The sequence below is a fragment of the Microcaecilia unicolor genome, chromosome 1, assembly GCF_901765095.1.
Source record: "Microcaecilia unicolor chromosome 1, aMicUni1.1, whole genome shotgun sequence".
In the NCBI taxonomy this organism is placed as follows: Eukaryota; Metazoa; Chordata; class Amphibia; order Gymnophiona; family Siphonopidae; genus Microcaecilia; species Microcaecilia unicolor.
Window position 1 is genome coordinate 644,691,393 of NC_044031.1, and position 20,732 is coordinate 644,712,124.

At 43.1% G+C, this 20,732-nt stretch overlaps 1 protein-coding gene across 1 annotated transcript in view; it reads right to left on the reverse strand.

Moving 5' to 3' along the window:
• Positions 1–928: 928 nt before the first annotated feature.
• Positions 929–20,732, reverse strand: part of LOC115460551 (cobalamin binding intrinsic factor-like) — a 30,680-nt gene continuing 10,876 nt past the window's right edge. Inside the window, exons 3-9 of the mRNA XM_030190314.1 lie at positions 19,341–19,490; positions 14,823–14,972; positions 12,515–12,717; positions 7,961–8,144; positions 4,187–4,331; positions 1,735–1,853; positions 929–1,615 (exon numbers count right to left, since the gene is read on the reverse strand). Of these exons, the coding sequence (XP_030046174.1) occupies positions 1,554–1,615; positions 1,735–1,853; positions 4,187–4,331; positions 7,961–8,144; positions 12,515–12,717; positions 14,823–14,972; positions 19,341–19,490 (1,013 nt within the window). The 3' untranslated portion in view covers positions 929–1,553. The remainder of the gene's footprint in view (positions 1,616–1,734; positions 1,854–4,186; positions 4,332–7,960; positions 8,145–12,514; positions 12,718–14,822; positions 14,973–19,340; positions 19,491–20,732) is intronic.

Sequence of the window (20,732 nt, forward strand, 5' to 3'; positions counted from 1 at the left end):
ACCGGCGCCGGGCACAGTAGCGACAGCGGGCAGGAAAGAGTGGGGGTTCTTTCCTGTCCCCAAAGAAGCCAGTAGACCACCAGAGCTCTTCAAGGTAGGACCGGGGAGGGCTTTAGTGTGGGGGAGGGGGCATCAACTGCTGCAGTAGGGGGGCTTGTAGTGTGCAGGAGGGGGCGGCAGGCAGGCTTTGGCACAGTATAAGTAACGCTCATCGCAAGGACAAAATATAAGAAAACCAATGGACTGCAGAGGGGGTTATAGCCAATTTAGTTATGTTTAAACAAATGAGAGATCTGTATGAAAGAAAATATTTATTTTTATTATTTTGACTTTTGAAAACCACTTGTCCCTGAAACATGCTGAAACCAGAATAATCCATTTGTACAAACGAGATGAGGTAACAAAGTCCACATGGATTTAGTGAAGGGAAATCTTGCCTCACCAATCTACTACATTTCTTTGAAGGGGTGAACAAACATGTGGATAAAGGTGAGCCGGTTGATATTGTGTATCTGGATTTCCAGAAGGCATTTGACAAAGTACCTCATGAAAGACTCAAACCAGAATAATCCATTTGTACAAACGAGATGATTCCATGTGCCCCAATTAAAGGAGAGTTCAATTTTAATTAAATTTAATTTCTTAGTATATTCCTTTCCAAGGCAGATTACAACTGTTAGGATGAACCCATCAGTAAACAGGATATCCTCACTAAAATTGGGCCATGTATTACTGTATTGTATAGAACAGTGTAGAAAAATGAGTACAAAATACAGACTTTAATAGTGCTGTTTTTACCAGCTACAATAACTTATTTTATTTCATGATATTTATATCTATATATGGGAAGCTTTCAAATAAATTAAAAAGCTGTCAAATAAGTTTTTTTAAAAACCCCTTTTGTTCTCCACCTTTTAAGGCACTGGGCTGAAAAAGGGGGCGGGGTGGGAGGAGGGAGGGAGAAGAGCGAAAGCAGATGCTGGACTGGAGGAGGGGGGTTACCGACTGATAGCTTGCAGGAGGTGTGCCAGAGACTCTAGCACCAGCCCTGGGAATTTATTGCCTTTAATTTAAGAAGTATCACTTCACTTCTTCAGTTCCGTAAACATTTTAAGGCTTTCCTTTTTGCCCAAGCTTTTATGGTGGTTTAAAGCTGGGTGTTCAAGTCCCTTAATGTTTTAGTGATGGATTTGTCTTAGTTAAGAATCTGGCACGCTTGTTTTTAATGAAATTGAGCATGCGCACATGCTCAGATTCAGTAAAACGAGCGTGCTGGACTGTGAGGGGAAGAGAGAGCAGGGCAGGCAGTGTGGCGGCGCTGGAGATGAGCGCTGGACGAAGGCTTCAGCTGGCAGGGGTTGGGGACCCCCCACCAGCCAAACCAGGGGCCCAGAGCTAAGCCACTGCTGGAGGCAATGAGGAGGAAAAAGACAAGCGGTGCATGTGGTCGGGATCCAGGTGAGTTCTATCTTGCAATCACAGTGATGAGGATGGTGATTAGAAGAGACATGTCATTAAACAGGAAACTGGTGACACGTGGGACACTCATTCCTTCAGTATTTGCTGTAGATTGCCAGGATGTGCTCATTGTTCTTGGGTATATAAGTTCCAACACCTGTGACAAGTAAAAGAAGGAGATTTCTGAATTGTGAGGGTCCAGGAATAAGAAGAGCTTTGTTATGAAAGATGCCAGGTCCTGCTGCCCAGGTTTCAAACAGTAGGGAGGTGCCTCACCTTCTTTGAGTGGTGCAGTACCACTGTAAAACTGCCAGTAGGTTCTGTCATTGCTACTCCCAGCAAGACCGTGGATAGAGGTGACAAAGGTACCCATGGAGCTGTTCTCTGACGTAAAGCTAGAAGGACAGAAAATGAATCTGTAGATAAATCTCAGTAGTATTAGCTGGCAGGGGGTGAGAATTCAGGGACAGTCAGTCTGAGGGAGAAACCTCAAGGGTCAGTTGCTCCACGTGAGTTTATTTAACATACATGACAAATTCAAAAGTGGTAGGATATGCACCAGGGACAGTGTAGCCAATAAAGCTTACCTTAAGGCAGTGGTTCTCAAACCTGGTCCTGGAGGCACCCAGCCAGTCAGGTTTTCGGGATATCCACAATAAATATTCATGAGAGATATTTGCATGCACTGCCTCCACTGAATGCAAATCTCTCTCATGAATATTTATTGTGGATATCCCAAAAACCTGACTGGCTGGGGTGCCTCCAGGATCAGGTTTGGGAACCATTGCCTTAAGGAGTTATTCTACTACTGAGCACTTCCAAGTAGGCACTCCAAGGTCATGTGGCAAGAGCTGACAGAACCAAGGCGCCTAGTTCCATTATAGAATGCTAGCGTAACCTGGTAATGGTGCACCTAACATGTGGGCACCTGCTCTTATGCCAGTCATATTTACATTTTCAATGGCACTTATACCACGCAAGATCTTACAGGAGCTTACTGCGGGTTACACTAAGATAGACGTACAAGGCATTCCTTGTGAGTCACAAAATTTAAAGTATGTTACGTTACTTATTAAATAATTGGAAAAGACATGTTTTAAGAGCTTTCTTAAACCGTTTAATCTGAGCTAATATTCTAATATTCAAAGGTAAAGAGTTCCACCATTTCACAGACTGAAATGAAAATAATCCGTCAAAAACAGACCTATAAATAACACCTTTAGGATTGAGGTACTGCAGTAAGAAAGCCAATCAATCCAATAAAGTGCCATGACAACGTGAGAGAATTACGAGATCTGATAAATATGCAGGAGCAAAACCATTTAAAATAGAGAAAGTAATCGTGCACAATTTAAACATGGCTTGTGCCCTCACAGGCAATCAATGCAATTTTCGTAAAAGCGGGGTGGCTGATTCATAACGAGACGAACTACAAATCAATCTAGCTGATGTGTTTTGAAGTGTCTGGAGTTTTTTCTATAAGCTTTCTGACAAACCCACTAATACTACATTACAGTAGTCTATCTGAGACAAGAGCGATGACTGTACCAAAAGTCTAAAAGCGCTGAAATTCAAATTAGATCTCAATCTCTCCATATTATAAAATCCTTTCTTTAAAATTTGATTCACATGAGATTCGAAAGATAAATATTCATCAAAAATTACCCCCAAAATCTTTATTTCTTTTCCAACTGAAATGTAATATTATTAACAATAAGAGCTGATTCTCCAAAAAGTTTATATTGAGATCCCAAAACTATAAATTTAGGGCCCTGTTTACTAAGGTGCTCTAGCGATTTTAGCCGAGGATGGGATAGGCAGGTCTTCTAAGGGAGCCCTTGGGAGAAGTTGTGTTATCAAGGGGTGTTGCAATTTCAGGAGTGTGTTGGCTGTCATGGGGGAGAGGAGGTATTGTGTTGTCAGGGAGTCATTGCTGTTATCTTGGGGATGTGGGGTTATGAACATCAGCCTTTATACCTCCCTTAGAACAGATTTAAATGCTGAATCTCCAGATTTTTTTGCTAGCAATGTGTATTCCCCTTGTAAAATGGAGAACACATATTGTTGTAGTAGGCCTATCACTCCCAGTCCAACATCTCACCTCTAACCTCATCCCGGTCTATCATTTTCCTTCCAACACCTCTCCCTGGTCCATCATCTCTCTTCCAATTCTCCACATCTCTAATCAGAATCCTTTTTTCCCAACCCAGCCGTAGCATACTAAAAATATAGACTAGAAGTGTCCAGGAAAAAGCAACAAACTTGCTATAAGGTCTGTTCCAGAAGCCATATGAGAAGGCCTAAATATGTCTACTCAGAGGAGAGGAGGAAAAGCAGAGATTTTATATAGATATTTAAATACTTGAAAGATATTAATAAGAAAATTAATCTTTTCCAAAGCAGGGTAAGTTATAAACCTGAAGAGCATGAAATGAAGCTGCAAGATAATAAACTTAAAAGCATCATCAGGAATTTGTTTTTCAAGCAAAGAGTGGTAGATGTCTGAAATGTCCTCCTGCTGGAGGTGGTGGAGACAAAAATACTCCTCCAGCCATCAGGTCTTTATCTACCTTCACTTACTATGTTACTGTGGAGAAGGAGGAGAAGCAGAGAGAAATAAGGACAGTTACAGACAAAGAGGTTATAGAGGGAAGAGACAGACACTCCCCCCTCCCCCCCAAAGATAAAGGAACAGGGCAACTGTTCAAATGTGTAACTCATCTCTCACCTGAACTCCTTGGGGTTCACCTGCTCAGCCTTTTCCAACACATCCAGTAGCACAGACCCCTCTGACACCGTGACCCAGATGGAAAATTTAAAGCTGTTTCCTACGAGATCATTAATAACTGTGTATTCCACCCTGATATCAGGAACTAAAGAGAAAAAGAGGAAATTAGATGTAATTATTCACTAGTCAATTATTATTACAACTGGAAGCCAGAGAGTTCTATACCAAACAATAATACTGCAATAAGTAAGGCTCATCCAATAGGATGTGTGTATATAAAATGAAATCTAGAGATTTTAGCTAAGGGGAAGGGAGAGCAAAAAACAGAGATCAAATAGAGTCTCAAGTGATGTAGTGTCAACTGGGCAGTATGGCGGAGACAAGAAGTAATTTCCCCATTTTTATGATGTAGCCATTTGCATCTTTAAAAACACTTCTTATCTTTCCTCCCAATTCAGTTCCCTGTCTCTCTCTTTCTAGCTCCATGTCCTCCCAGTTCGGTCTGTCTACTATCATGGAATCATCTTTGACTCAGCTCTACTACTACTACTTAACATTTCTAAAGCGCTACTAGGGTTACGCAGCACTGTACAATTTAACATGGAAGGACAGTCCCTGCTCAAGGAGCTTACAATCTAAAAGACAGGTGTACAATCTAAAGACGATCTAAACAATCTAAAGACAAGTGTAGAGTCTGTCTGATAGGGCATACTATATTTCACGAAAGGTTAGGTGCCGAAAGCAGCATTGAAGAGGTGAGTTTTAAGCAGAGATTTGAAGATGGGTAGGGAGGGGGCTTGGCGTAGGGGTTGAGGAAGATTGTTCCAAGCATAGGGTGAGGCAAGGCAGAATGAGCAGAGCCTGGAGTTGGCAGTGGTGGAGAAGGGAACTGAAAGGAGGGATTTGTCCTGTGAGCGGAGGTTACGGGCGGGAACATAGGGGGAGATGAGGATAGAGAGGTAGTGAGGAGCCGCAGACCGGGTGCATTTGTAGGTGAGGAGGAGAATCTTGAATTGTATGCGGTATCTGATCGGAAGCCAGTGAAGTGACTTGAGGAGAGGGGTGATGTGAGTATATCGGTTCTGGCGGAATATAAGACGAGCGGCAGTGTCCTGAATGGATTGAAGGGGGGATAGATGGCTAAGTGGGAGGCCGGTGAGGAGTAAGTTGCAGTAGTCGAGGCGAGAGGTAATGAGAGCGTGGACGAGAGTTCGTGTGGTGTGCCCAGATAGGAAAGGGCGAATTTTGCTGATGTTGAAGAGGAAGAAGCGACAGGTCTTGGCAGTCTGTTGGATATGCGCAGAGAAGGAGAGGGAGGAATCAAAGATGACTCCGAGGTTGCGGGCAGATGTGACGGAGTGGATGAGGGTGTTATCAACTGAGATAGAGAGTGGAGGAAGAGGAGAGGTGGGTTTAGGTGGAAAGACGAGGAGCTCGGTTTTGGACATGTTCAGCTTCAGATGGCAGTTGGACATCCAGGCAGCAATGTCGGATAAGCAGGCCGAAACCTTGGCCTGGGTCTCCGCGGTGATGTCTGGTGTGGAGAGATATAGCTGGGTGTCATCAGCATAAAGATGATACTGAAAACCATGAGATGAGATCAGTGAGCCTAGGGAAGAGGTGTAGATTGAGAAGAGAAGGGGTCCAAGGGCAGATCCCTCCTACTCTGCACAGTAGACATCTAAAGTGTGCTATATGTCTATGTCTATGTTCTTATATTCCTTTGTATCCTCTTGAGTTCCAAGTGGATTACAAAACAAGAAGCCAGAACATTCCTGGGAAGCTAAAAAGAAGAGGTAAACTAATCTAATAAATACATTTTTATAAGTGAGCTTTCAGCATTTTATGAAATATGGGATAAACTGTAATAATTTGAATTTGTTTAGGAAATACATTCCATACCTCAGATGCTTGATAATCAAATCTGCTTGACCTTTGATCTCAAACCCCTGGGATTGTGGAATTGCAAAGCGAGCAATTTCATTATGCTGTAGATCTTACTCTAGAAAAAGGGCCTGTCAAGTTGGTTAAGTATAGAGGAGCACAACTATAAAGTATATTAAAAATCAACATACAGAATTGAACTTGATCCTGGCCTCCAATGGTACCCAATATAAACCTATCAACAACTGTGTAACTCGATCCATACTATGAGCAGAAAAAATTAAAGTCCCAAAGCTATATATATATATATATATATATATATATATATATATATATATATATATATTTATTTATTTATGGTTCATTTATACCCCACAGTTTCCTACAATTGCAGGCCCAATGTGGCTTACATGAATTACAAAAGGATGCCTGCCTGCCTGCCCGTCCACAAAAAAGCTCCTGACATAAGAGCCACTGTCAAAATGCCCCCCCCCCCCCTCCAACAAAAGGGCCCAGATCAGGCTGCCCAGAATATGGCCTCTGACAAACTAACCTGAACAGTACCAGACAGGGGAAGAACTTACCTTCCGGCACACTGCAAGAGGATCTGCACAAATTTACTTGTAGAGGATCCCTGTATTTGAGGAGAACTGATCACCAGCCGACTCCGGAAGTCTTGTATCTGGCTTCTCTCTGCCACGTCCCGCCTATGCGGTAATAGGAAGTATTTTTTTCTAGGGGGCTATTTTGTTAAGGGGGCTATTTTGTCAAGGTTATTTTGTGGAAGGGACCATTTTGTTCTGAGCTGATTTGTCAAGGGCTATTTTGTTACAAGGCTGTTTTGTCAGGGTGCCGCTCCTTTTTATATTATTTATTTCGATTATGCTCACACCTTTTTCAATAGTAACTCAAGGTGAGTTACATTCAGAAACAGTGGGTATTTCTGTCCCTGGAGGGTTCACAATCTAAATTCACACATGAAGCAATGAAGAGTTAAGTGACTTGCCCAAGATCACAAGAAACAGCAATGGGATTTGAACCTGCCACCTCTGGCTATCAAAACCAGGGCTCTAACCATTACACCAGTCCTACACTCATATTTAATGAATGCTTTCCTGATCTAACCAAACTAAATCAGTTAAACACTTTGCTGCTTCGGAACACTACCAGATGGCCACATTGTGGAAATCTTTACCCACCTCATTAAGAACTTGTCTGCATTATTTAAGATTTAGAAAAAGGCTGAAAGCTTATTTACTTCGTGGTGTTGGTCTTACATCTTCTGACTCCAATTGACATGATTGTAATTTTTTTTTTTTTTTGGGGGGGGGTTCTATTAATTAGTTAGGGGCCTTTTTACAAAGCGTCAGTAAGCCCAATACGAGCTTACCGCACTCTAACCTGGAATACCGCCAACCCAACATGGTCACCAGTGGTAATTCTGACTCGAGTGTGCTTGAAAAAAGTGTTTATTTTATAGCGCGGCACTAACCTTGTGGTATTCAGGCGTCACTGCATGCTGCCCGGTTATCACCGGGTTACCATGAGAGCCCTTACCACCACCTCAATGGGTGGCAGTAAGTGCCCCCCCCCCCCCCCCCCCGCATGGCCATGCGGTAAGAGTAATCTTATTGCATGGTCATTTTTGAGGGCCCTGACATGTGGAAAAAATGGCCCCTGCCGCTACCGCAGGGCCCTTTTTCCCGCAGCTTAGTAAACAGACCCCTTAGTATTGTAATTCCCAGATATTTTGATACGGTTTCTTTTTATTGTAATCCATCAATAAACTGTAACGGTAAAGGCGGAACTGGAGTTCTGGCAAAACATAACATAACATAACAAAACATAATATAACAACTCTGAACTGTCAGTGAGCTCACAGGGTCTTACCATTCTCTGGCACACAGATGCTAGTCACATCAAGGTAGGTCTTTCCCTTCAAGAATGGGAGGACTTGAGAGGCTGCCATGGGCAGAGAGAATGTGTCCTCAGGGATCTCAGCTAAGACTTTAGCCATGGTCATCGGGCAGTTCCAGTCTGACACTGGATAAATATCAGATACTGCAGTCAGGGCCTGGAGAAGAGATACGACCCAATTACAACCATGTGCCAAAAATATCAAAACTGTAGGGGTTGATATTCAAACTGATTTAACTGGCCAGAAATGGATCCTGGCTGGATAAATCGCCTGTTCAGGACTAACCACTAATTTTCTGTCGCTCTTAACTGGGTACTGATGCTGAAAATAACCAGGTAGCGCCAAACTGCAAACTGGTAATTTTGGGGGCGTTACAGGAGCAGAGTTGGCACTTACCACATAAATAGGACCGTATAAAAGCTAGTCCTACGTTTAGGCGATAATCCACAGCAGGTTAAGTGCTGAATATTGCAGTCAACTGGCTCTGCAAACCTGGAAATTCAATGCTGTTGTCCGGACATGGCCCAGCATTGATTTTCCGGGTTAAGTGCCGGCAGTGGTCAGATTTCCACAAACTGAATATCAGGCCCATAATGTTTGCACAATATGTCAAACAGAAATGATTATAGTAATTGTAGTAAGAACAGTATTTTTAGAAACATGCGCAAGTACTGTAACATTTTATAACAATGTAGTAATGCATATATCATTATAGTAAATATAAAATAATTATGGGATCAAATACCTCAGACCCCTTACTTCCTGTTTAACTCACACATGCCGCAAGAAATGGAAAACGATCCAGTTGAAGACATTCAAAATACAGCTGTGAAAGGGGAAGTACTATTAAAAGATGATTTTAATATGCCAGATGTTGATTTGGGTATCGCTACTGTGGGTATTTTAGAAGCAGGGAGATCATGGATTCTCTACAGGGGGAATTATTCCAGCAGTTGGTAATGGAACCTACACCGGACTTGGTCATACTGGACTTAGTGCTTACTAATGGGGAGAGTGTTTCTGATATTATAGTAGGTGATCATCTGGTATCCAGTGATCACTAGATGGTGTGATTTAATATTAAGACAGGCGTGGAGAGGGTTCATTCAAAACTGAAAGTTCTAGACTTTAAAAAAACTAACTTTGTTCAGATAGGGGATTACCTCAAGGAATTGCTGTTTGGGTGGGAACATCTGGAAGAAGTTGGAAAGCAGCAGGCAAAACTGAAAGGAGCTATTAAGGGCAACAGACCTTTTTGTAAGGAAAGTAAATAAACCTAAGAGGAAAAGGAGGCTGGTAGTAGCTGAAAGGTAAGGAAAAAGATGTCTGCCTATAGGGCTCATTTTCGAAAGAGAAGGACGTCCATCTTTTGACATAAATCGGAAGATGGGCGTCCTTCTCACAGAGTCGTCCAAATCGGTATAATTGAAAGCCGATTTTGGACGTCCCCAACTGCTTTCTGTCGCAGGGACGGCCAAAGTTCAAGGAGGCGTATTGGAGGCGTAGCGAAGGCGGGACTCGGGCGTGCCTAACACTAGGACGTCCTCGACTCATAATCGAAAGAAACAAGGACATCCCTGACAAACACTTGGATGACTTTACCTGGTCGTGTTTTTCTTATGATCAAGGCACAAAAAGGTGCCCGAAATGACCAGATGACCACCGGAGAGAATTAGGGATGACCTCCCCTTACTCCCCTAGTGGTCACTAACCCCCTCCCACCCTCAAAAAACATCTATTGATTGCCAGCCTCTATAGACAAAAAGCCAAATGGGGTTCACACTCTCCACAAAAGTGAAACACAACAGTAATGGGCTGGAAAGGACCCCAGGTAATCAGTCACCACACAAGGGTAAGATGTAGGGGGGGATGGGTCTGGGTCCGCCTGCCTGAAGTGCACTGCACCCACTAAAACTGCTCCAGGGACCTGCATACTGCTGTGATGGACCTGAGTATGACATCTGAGGCTGGCAACGCAACAGTAATGGGGTGGAAAGAGCCCAATATCAGGTAATCAGTCACTACACCAGGGTAAGATGCTCCAAAGAAAACCTTTATTAAGACCCCTCCAAAGAAAACCTTTATTAAGACCAATATTACTTATACTATACGACAAATCGCACTCTGGAGGTACCAAACTGTGTTCACTCTTCTTTATTCAGCACAAGAAACAGCAAGCCAAACAGTGTAAAAGCAATAGAAGAATCCTAGATCGATAATATAAAAGAAGAATGGTTATGGTAGGGGAGAAGGAATGAGTTGATTCCTCAGCACATCACGTCTACCCCCACCTAGTACTGGCAACTGCATGATATATCCTGTGTGTATGTGACTACCCTTACTAGAATGTTCTTCGGACCCAGACTGGAAAATCCCAGTGATGCCATGCCAGAACACAGGATGGTTTATGGTTTATTGGATTTGATACACCGCCTTCCGTACAAGCATCAAGGTGGTTTACAATAAAAATGTCATAAAGAGAATACAGAAACTGAAATTTGGAACATCAAGTAATTATAGAAAAGAAGACATAGACAACAAAGAGGCGGAACAATGGGTTAGGATGGGCGGAACAAAGGGCAGAGTTGTGGGTGGAGCTGGGTGGGGCAGGACACAGCTAGGGGCAGAGTGGGGTGGGCTGGAGGCGGGCCCTAGATCTCCTGCTGAGTGGGTCAGCCCCCTTGACTGCTCTGCAGAGAGAACTACAAAATTGCACAGATTTGTAGTCCAAGGGCACTATTTCTTATCTTAAAAGCACAAGCAATGAATAATCTATACAAACAACATGCAACCTGCCTCCATGTATGTGGTGGCAGAATATTAACCCATTCCAAACCTAGGGTTTTTTGTTTTTGCAGATCCCACGCTAATATTTGCATGCTAACATTTCCATTAGCGTGCAAGACCTGCAAAAATATTAACACAGGAGCACTTACCCCCTTCTATTTAGGAAGTGCTAAGTGCTCCCACATTTAGTCTGCGTAATCCAGTTAGTATGCGCTAATGCAAATATGCTAGCTAGATAACACTTCCACACCCATTTCACCCATGATACACCTCCTCCCCAAACAATTACACAACAATAAATAAATAGCACGCAATTAGCGCATGCTGACAGGCAGATTACCACAAAACACTTTAGTGCATTTTGCAGTATACCTTTTCTTGAGTGATAACCCCGTGTTGGGACTTAGCACAGTTTAGTAAAAGATCCTCTAAATTCTTTTTTCATTGAGTCTTCGGGTACAGTCTGTCTGCAGAAAGAGGTGACGGTCTCCTCTTCTCTCAGTTGAGCGCTCACAGCCTTTCTCATCTCTTTCTTTAGCAGGTCAAGAAACTTAAATTACTATTACTACTTATCATTTCTACAGTGCTACTAGACGTATGCAGCACTATACACTGAACATGTAAGAGACAGTCCCTTCTCGACAGAGCTTACAATCTAATCATGATAGACAAACAGGACAAATAAGGGATAAGCAAAAATAGTAGCAAGATTCTGTGCAGAATCCCAAAGAGTAACAAGATTCTGTGCAGAATCCCAAAGAGTAGCAAGATTCCGGAATCCCAAAGAGTAGCGAGATTCTGTGCAGAATCCCAAAGAGTAGCAAGATTCCGGAATCCCAAAGAGTAGAAAGATTCTGTGCAGAATCCCAAAGAGTAGCAAGAATCCAGATCCCAAAGAGTAGCAAGATACTGTGCAGAATCCTAAAGAGTAGCAAAAAATCAGAATCCCAAAGACTACTACTACTACTTATCATTTCTATAGTGCTACTAGGTGCACACAGCACTGTAAACTTGAACAAGAGACAGTCCCTTCTCGACAGAGCTTACAATCTAATCAAGACAGACAAACAGGACAAAAAAGGGATAAGGAAAAAGAGTAGCAAGAATCTGTGCAGAATGCCAAAGAGTAGCAAGATTCTGGAATCCCAAAGACTACGCCTACTCCTACTCCTAGTTATCATTTCTATAGCGCTACTAGATATACAAAGCACTGTACACTGAACATGTAAGAGACAGTCCCTGCTTGACAAAGTTTACAGTCTAATCAAAGGATTTAAAGACATTTCTTTCCTATGACCTTTTTATCTTCTAGTATTGGTAGACTACACCTCCGGGACAACAACCTATGGTTTCTTTGCTTATTTTGGGCTCTTTTTACAAAGTTGTGGTAGTGATTCCCGTGCATCAAATGCGACAAAGCCCATAGGAATTGAATGGGCTTTGTCACATTTGACGTGCTGCTAATTGCTAGTGTGGCTTCGATAAAGGAGCCCTTTATGTTCATTGGCAGTTTGTTTGTTTTTATACTCTTATGTTTTAGTTTTTTAGTTATATTTTTGAACCTTATCATTGTAAACTGTTTCAGTTGGCTTGGTCATAGAGATTGTATAATTAATTAATTAATCACACTCCCTACTCCATAATTCCTCCATCTTTAAACTTTTTTCACTTCTCTTTCTCTTCCTTTCTATCCTCACCTATCCCTCTCTGCATTTCTCTGTGACCTTCTGTACCCCTACCTGGGCAGCCAAGCCAGTGCTGTAAATGTTTCCTATGACTCCATCGCTCTTCTGGGCTTTCAGGATCCCTGAAGTGAGCACAGAAAGGGCCTCCTTCACAGTGCTGCGCGTCTGCCCAGAGATATCCACCACTGTCCCAACACCAGTGATCGACTTTCCATTAAAGATGCAAGTGAGCGCCAGATCCGCCACAGATGCGGTGTCTGAAATAATGCAAAGACTGTTACAACATTCGGTAAAGAGATTATTCTCACCTCCAATTCCAGGCACCATAAGTCTGGGTAAGATAAAAGAGCACTACTATGGGAATGTTAGAATAGATAACAAGAAATGTATTTAATAGATCTGGAGGACTCATATCCACAAGCAATTTTCAAACTGTGAATTTTGGTGCAAGGTCTACAAGCAGATTTCATCAGTAGACTTTGTACCAATATAAGGTGTCCTTTTACAAAGCTGCGATAAATATTGGCCTTAGAGCGCCCTTATATGGGTCATTCCCGGACACTAAGGCATTTTTAGCACAGCCATAAAAACACTGATTTTTAAAAAATTTTGCCATTAGTGCATAGTCAGTTTTAAAATTCTTCTGGAGCACTTACACCACCTATTTTGTAGGCAGTAAAGGGCTCCTGCATTATCCATGCGCTAATGTAGATGTGCTAACTGGTTAGCACATGAATAGTGGCTTACCGAGGGCGGGGCAGTGGGGGCGATCCGCCCCGGCTGCAAGCTGCAGGGGTGTGCAGGGAGCAGCCGTGTGACTGTCGGTTCCACGGGTTCCCTGCTCCCTCTGATGTTACAATGCACCCATGTGTGTGGGGGGGGGGGGGGGTTTCGAGACGATGCTTCAGGGGGAGGACAACGCTGCAACCGGGGGGGGGGGGGGATGTTGCCAGGGCCGCAGAGAGGGGGGGCAGAGAGGGCAAAATTTCCCAGACCCAGGACTCCAAGGAGGGCCTGGCGCCGGGGTCTCTCGCCCTCTCCTGCTCCCAGGCCACTGGTGCCATAGGGGCTGAGGGCGGCCTCGTCCTGGGCCCGGCTCAGTCTCTTGACGGCCCTGGACATTGCACATGGGGGGGGGGGGGAGTTGCATAGCAGCGATCCGCCCCGGGTGGCAGCTGACTAAGGAACACCACTACATATGAACACGCACTCTCCACCCCTGACACACTCCCTCAAAAAATACAAAACATTTAACACGAGGTTGGCATGTGCAGTTGCAAAAGGTACCATGAGATGCTTCAGCGCATCCCATGTTAGTCCATTTTTTGCTGTCTTAGGCACTCATTAGTGCCTAAAACAGTTTAGTAAAAGAACCCCTTAGATTTCAAAGGGAAAATATGTACATGCTTTCTCTTAGAAACCTAAGGCCTTTTCACCTGTGCTTGTGCTGGTATACTTTTCAGGAAATAGCATGCCTATACTTGAAAATTCAGTCTATGCATGTTATTTTCCAGACTTGCCCAAACATATCCCCAGGATACCTCCTCTCATTGTGGTAAAAAGCATGAATGCTAGAGAGCAATGGGCATAGTTTTACCTGCACTGTGGAAGAGCAGGCTTCAGATGCCAATATATACAGATAAATTGCTATTTACCCAGCTGGGTGGCTTTGGACCCACCCCCCCACCCCCTGAAAAATAATCGATATGGAGATACATGGATAACTATTTCGATCTGAGTATTAGGGAAGAAATAACAGCAGGGGGGTGCTACAGGTCAGGATAGAACTATTAGGGAGAGGATTCCAGTCTAGAAGAGCAGGGGGTGCTACAGGTTAGGACAGAGGAGTAGCCTAATGGTTAGTGTAGCGATTGATCCTGGCTATCTGGGTTCAGTTCCCACTACAGTTCCTTGTGACCTTGGGCAAGTCACTTAATCCTCATTTCCCCAGGTAAAAACTGATTGTGAGCCCTCTAGGGACAGTAAAAGTACCCGCAATTGATGTGTACAGCACTGTGTTTGTCTAGTAGTGCTATAGAAATGATTAGTAGTACGTAGTAGAGATATCAAGAAGGGGATCCCAGTACTGGAACTGCAAGGGGTGCTATAGGATTAGGAGGATTCCAGTCTAGGACAACAGGGGTGCTACAGGTCAGGACAGAGATATTAGGGAGAGGATCCCAGTAGTTGAACAGCAGGGGGTGCTAGAGGTCAGGTCTGAGATACATTTGCACAGCTTTGTATAGGACTCAGCACTGAATAGCTTGGGCAGCTGAGAGGGTGGGGTACTGCTATAGTGAAGCAGGGCAGGATTAAAGGTCTGTAGTAGAACCATGTGTACAGGATGGAAGCCCTCACTCACCCACAGAAAAAGAAGCATCTAGCTGGTTGTTCAGTGCAGCCTTCGCAAGGGTCTCAGCTGCTGGGTATGCAGCTTTATTTCCTTCCTCACACAGCGCCAGTACACCCAATGCCACTGGGTAATATGTTGTCAGAGGGGACTGATACTTTTCTGCAAAGAATGAGAGCAGAATTATTTTTTTTATCAAGACCATCCATAAATATCTTTACATTTATATTTAGATCCACTTTTAGTATGTCTAAACCTAACTGGCCAGTTAGAACATAGCACTCTCCAACATATAGTCTTATATGTCTGTCCTCAATTGTCATCACTCATTGTGAACAATAAGCTCATACCTCTGGACCTGAAAATGACTTCTGACTTTCCTGCAAAACAAGCAAAGAGCTCATTTGGTCAGAATGCAAAGGTGAAAGTGGACAAAGCCATAGCATCCTGAGAGAAGACCTAGCAGGTCCCCTGAAGGACATGTTCAGCAACTCTTTGGAGACTGGAGTAGTTCCAAAAGACTGGAGAAGAGTCTTTGTAGCCCCTTTCCATAAATGGGGTGCAGGACCTCTTCCGAGCACTTACATTGAATGAGCAGTTCACGTTTACCTAATTGTAGGACATTAGGGAAAAGCTGGCTTGTGTTCTTTAGTGAAAGGACTATCCACTTCAGGGTTCACGGCATACTCCAGACCTGGATGTAGTGTTCCAAAATACATTTTTAATGTACTGTATAACTTTGAACAAAATAGCCACTTGTACAAGTTTTAGTGATTTATTACAGCATATATTCACAGCAAATCGAAACAGGAGCTAGATTCTTTCTTCTGTTCAATTTTGGGACACCATTCTTCTGTGTCTATCCACTTTGAGCTCTCTGAATCTTTCTGGGTCCCCTGACTCCCAAGGACCCGATAAAACACTAAGATGCAAAAAAATTAAAATGGGTATCTATTGGATTAACACCAGAAAAAACACTTCTACCAATACTCTCTCCCACCTCTCCTGACTTGTCTTCCATCCCCAAATCCAATTTTGTGTCTTTTCCTAAGTGATCTAAATGTACATATTTAGTTCCACTGAAAAACATATCCAGCGAAAGCACCTGTGGTATGAAAACGCCAAGCTACCTGATTTTCTGTTCCCTCAAAGAAAATAAACATCTAAATTGACAATTTATAAACACCTAAGAATAAAAACCCTAATTATACTCCAGAGCTTCAATATCTGCTCTGCAAAATCCCTTTCCTCCTTTTTCTCTGGAATCCACTAGATTCCTGGATTAAGCACCAAAGGGGCAGTTTTCTCCTTTACATTCCTCTCCACATTCACAGACGTGAATAACTTCTAAAGTTAAAACACAGAAGTATCACAGATTCCTTTGCCAGGTCTTCTGTTTGTACCAGAGTGATGCATTTGGAGTACAGAAATCCAAAAGAGATGTATCAGATAGGAGGGGAGAGATTGATCAGCACAGTTCAAGAGCGAGACCTTGGGGTTATGGTGTCTGAGGATCTCAAAGTGACGAAACAATGAGACAAAGCGGTAACCATGGCCAGAAGGATGCTAAGCTGCATACAGAGAGGTATAATCTGGTTACTTTAATTTACTTTAATAATATTGAATGTTTTAACATGTCCTATTCTATTTGTATGTACCTGTTATGAATCATTTACCTATTTCTTCCAATTCATTTGATGTTTATTATCATATCTAATCTATGCGGTATTTTCATGTACCTTGATTGTAACACCTTTTTGTATTTATCATTCCGTTAATGGTGATCACCATTGTGGCATAATGTAAGCCACATTGAGCCTGCAAATAGGTGGGAAAATGTGGGATACAAATGCAGCAAATAAATAAATAAATAAAATAACCAGCAGAAGAAAGGAGGTATTGATACCCCTGTGCAAGTCATTGGTGAGACCCCACTTGGAATATTGTGTTCGTTTTGGAGGCCATATCTTGCTAAGGACGTAAAAAGACTTGACGCAGCTCAGAGAAAAGCAACAAAAATGGTATGGGATTTGTGTCACAAGACGTATGAGGAGAGACAATGGGGCAGCGATGAGGGATTTAGATTTGTTAGGAACTGGGAAGCATTCTGGGAAAGGGGGAGACTTTTCCGAAAGGATAGAACCAGGCTGCTGACGCTAACTTTTAAAAAGGAGATAGAGCAGCATTTAAACTAAAATGGGTGGGGGGGGGGGGAGCCAATAGTCAACCAGGAGACCATGGTTCGGTGTGGGTATCATTTGAAAAGTATGAAAAAACTGACATTGGATTTTCCATTTGTAAAGGGTATGTACTCGAAGGTATATTGGGAATGCTTGTTTGGATTTCAAGGGTCTAGAATCTGGAATAAGCTTCCTGTTGAAATACAAGTTATCGTGTCTTATATCTCCTTTCATAAGGCATTGAAAATTTAATGCTCTTAAATCAATAATCTGATCTGCTGGTTTTAAATTTTTTTTTTAATTTCTAGAGGGTCTTTTACTAAAGCTTAGTTTGAGTTAGCTGTAGTAGGGACCATTTTATTCCTATGATTGTCCGTACAAGCTTAGAAACGCCATCGGTGCCATTCACACAGGCAGCTCCGCTCCCCTTTGCCGCGTCCATCCGGCCCTCTCTGATGCATTTCTTGTTTACATAGGGCCAGATGGACGTGGCGGGGGGGGGGGCGGAGCTGCCTGTGTGAATGACAGCAATGGGCGAAAAAGAGAATGCAGGGACCGATGCAGCGGAGCCTGGGGAGAAGAATTATTTCAGGGCAGGCAGACTCGCAGGCAATGCTGAATGCTGCCTCCCGGACAGCTGTACCTGGAGCCGTGGGAGAAAAGGCAGCAACAGCGAGCGAAGGATGTTGGATGGGCGGGCCTAGAGGGAAAGTGGCTGGGCCAAATACGAATAATGAAAAATATTATTCAGTCGAATACAAATACAGAATACGAATGTAACCTTCTGGTAGACTGAGTTTGGATTCGGAACTCTCCAGATTCACTGGGGGAGGGGTGGGAGGAGAACAGCATGAGTGGAGGGTGAAGAGCCGGCCCAGAGGGAGGATTGATAGAGAATAACTGACAATGGGTGTCATAGTTGGGGTGGAGTTGGAAGGTGATAAAAGTGAAGGGATTAGTGAGCACATGGTCTTTGGTTGCCTTCACCCCTGCCTGGACCTGTGAGGAGACCCCCTCTCCTCACAGGTCCAGGCAGGGGTGAAGGCAACCAAAGATAAGCCCAATAACCTAAGGCTGAATAAAGAGGAAGTTTTTGCCAACAAAAGCATTAACAGTGAGGAGTGCTCCAGGTGGGTAGAAAGGGTTAACCCTGCCTGGGAGCAGAGCAGGAAGAGCCTGTTCTGTGCCAGAGGCAGCAGCTTGTGAAAGTGCCCCTCTGGAGAGAAAAGAGAGACAGGGAGGTCTGGTCCTGAGTGAGTCCAGCGGTTGGGTAAAAGCCCAGTGGGAAAACTTGCTGCTCTGTGGGTGCTTGAGCACCCTCAATATTGAGAAAATTCCTTATATGTGTCCAGGGAAGGGTTATTTTACATTGGGCTTAGCACCCCCAATAATTTTGAAAAGTTGGCTCCTATGGCGTGAAGCACAGCCTTGGATTGTTCTGCCAGAGAGGATTAGAGGACTGGTTGGAAGTGTGAATATGTAAATACCCTAGGATTTATACATAGACTATTAATTTAGAAGTTGGAACTTTACACCAAAAGTCTTGGATTGGCACAAAAACCTCTTTCAGCAAAGTGGACTGTGTTGATATAAAGAGAACTGTTTTGTTACTAGAAGAGTTTGGGTATCTGACTGTTGCAGCGTCAGTAAAGTTATTGCACTTTGTTATACAATCTGGAGTGGAGAGTTTCTTTGGAGTGTGAGCAAAGTTATTTTACTCCCAGACTGATTAAGAAAAATAAGTAAAAGTGTGGCTTTAAACCTTACAGCCTACCGGGATCACGCACAGCCCTAGCCTGCACGTAGCTCAAGTGAAATAAACTTTTATTTGTGGCCCCAGTTCGGGTACTGACTCAGAGAGCTAGCTGGTGCCCGAAACTGAGTGGTGAGACCAGTTATCTCAGTAGGATTTAGCACAGTACAGCGCCGGGTTATTCGTATTGAAAGCATTTTCTTTGTAAACATATCCCCACCCCAAATTTTTAAGTTACCACAACTGTTTTGCAACTGTCTTCTAAATGAAATGAAACAAGATTTTATAGCTTAAACACACAGACACATTTTCTGTGTTTAAAATGATCATGTGTGCCCTAGGAGTGGAAAGCCGAGCTTTCAAGGTGAAAGTGCATGAGCAGAACATCAAGGATTACTGAGAAACTGTTCTGCCCATATACTAGGCGCTTTCCCTACTGAGATGCTTACAGATTTTTCATGCATCTCATTTGCATGTGATTTCCTTTGTGCATTGGTCACTGTTTCAAAATCACTCAGCTGCTGATATAAATGTGCACTGTGTTTTAACGGTGTATCAGGGCCTCAGTGTGAAAGCTTTCCTTGCTTCCATTCTCACCTATGTGTGCTATCTCCTCCTTCATTTTTTCATCCAGCACAAACACTAGGTCAATGGTTTTCCCCAGAGCAGAGACTTTGAAGGGATTTTCACAAGATGACCTCAGAGCAAGAATATAGAGAGCAACTTGCCCTGAGGAAAAGCTCTGATCTGGAAATAGTAAAAAAAATAAATCAGATACGTCAGCACAGCTATATTAAAATTCACAAGAGGCATGAGAGAGACAGAGCAATGGATAAAGGAGAGACAGAGTGTGTAACTACAGCCAGAAAGAGAAGTGAGAGCACGGCCGGTCTTAGCAAGTGCGGGGCCCTATGCAGACCAATTTGATGGGGCCCCACCCTAGCCCCGCCCCTAGCTCCGCCCCCTCCCTAGCTCCAGGGCCGGCCACCCTTCCCTCCAAGCTCCCAGACCGCTCTCTTCGAGCTCCAAGGCCCCCAGCTCCAGGGCCTCCCTCCCTCCCAGCTCCAAGGCCCCCCCTCCCTCCCTCCCAGTCATTTTTTAACATCCCCCTCCAAAATCCAGTACTAGGTATGCCGAGAATACAAAACACTCAGGACCTATAGAGCAATTCTACCATACCATAAGCAGTCATTTCTACTAAATCACACAAAGAAAAGGAAAACATCTTAAAACACTACAGTAAGCACTAGAGCATCAATTCACCTATTGTAAAATGAAACCAGACAGAATAGTACAGATCGTCGTCGATCCTACACAGTCAATGCCAAGTGAAAGCCATGTCTTTTTCACAAACACAGATACACCCTAATCCACGATAGAATAAGTAGTAATATTAAACTTTCTATTTAGACAAAAATTAACTGAACCCCCAAGATGCCAGACTCTGCATACAATGCAACACCACAGAAACAGAAAATGTCCCCTAGTACTGTGCAAAATATAAAGACAGCAGATGTAAATTTGAAAAAAAAAACCTAACAAATACCAATCACCACTTTACAAATTAACAAATAGAAATAAAACAAATATAAAAAATAAAATAATACCATTTTATTGGACTAATAGATTTAGCTTTCAGAGGCCAAAACATCCTTCCTCAGGTCAATATTGTATAGTACTATCCTATCCTGACCTGAGGAAGGGGGTTTTGTTCTCCGAAAGTTAGACAAAATGTATTAAAATGTATTAAAATTAGTCCATTCAAAAGATTACCTTGTTTACATGTTCTATATTATAAACATTTATTAACACATCTACAATACTACTTTATCCTAAAGCAAAAAAATAAAAAATATATATTTTATTTACAGTTTGTTGTCTCAGGTTTCTCCTTTCCTCATCTTCTTTTCACTGTCTTCCTTCCATCCAGCATCTGTCTTCGGTCTCTCTCTGCCATCCAGTGTCTGCCCTCTCTGCTGTCACCTCCAT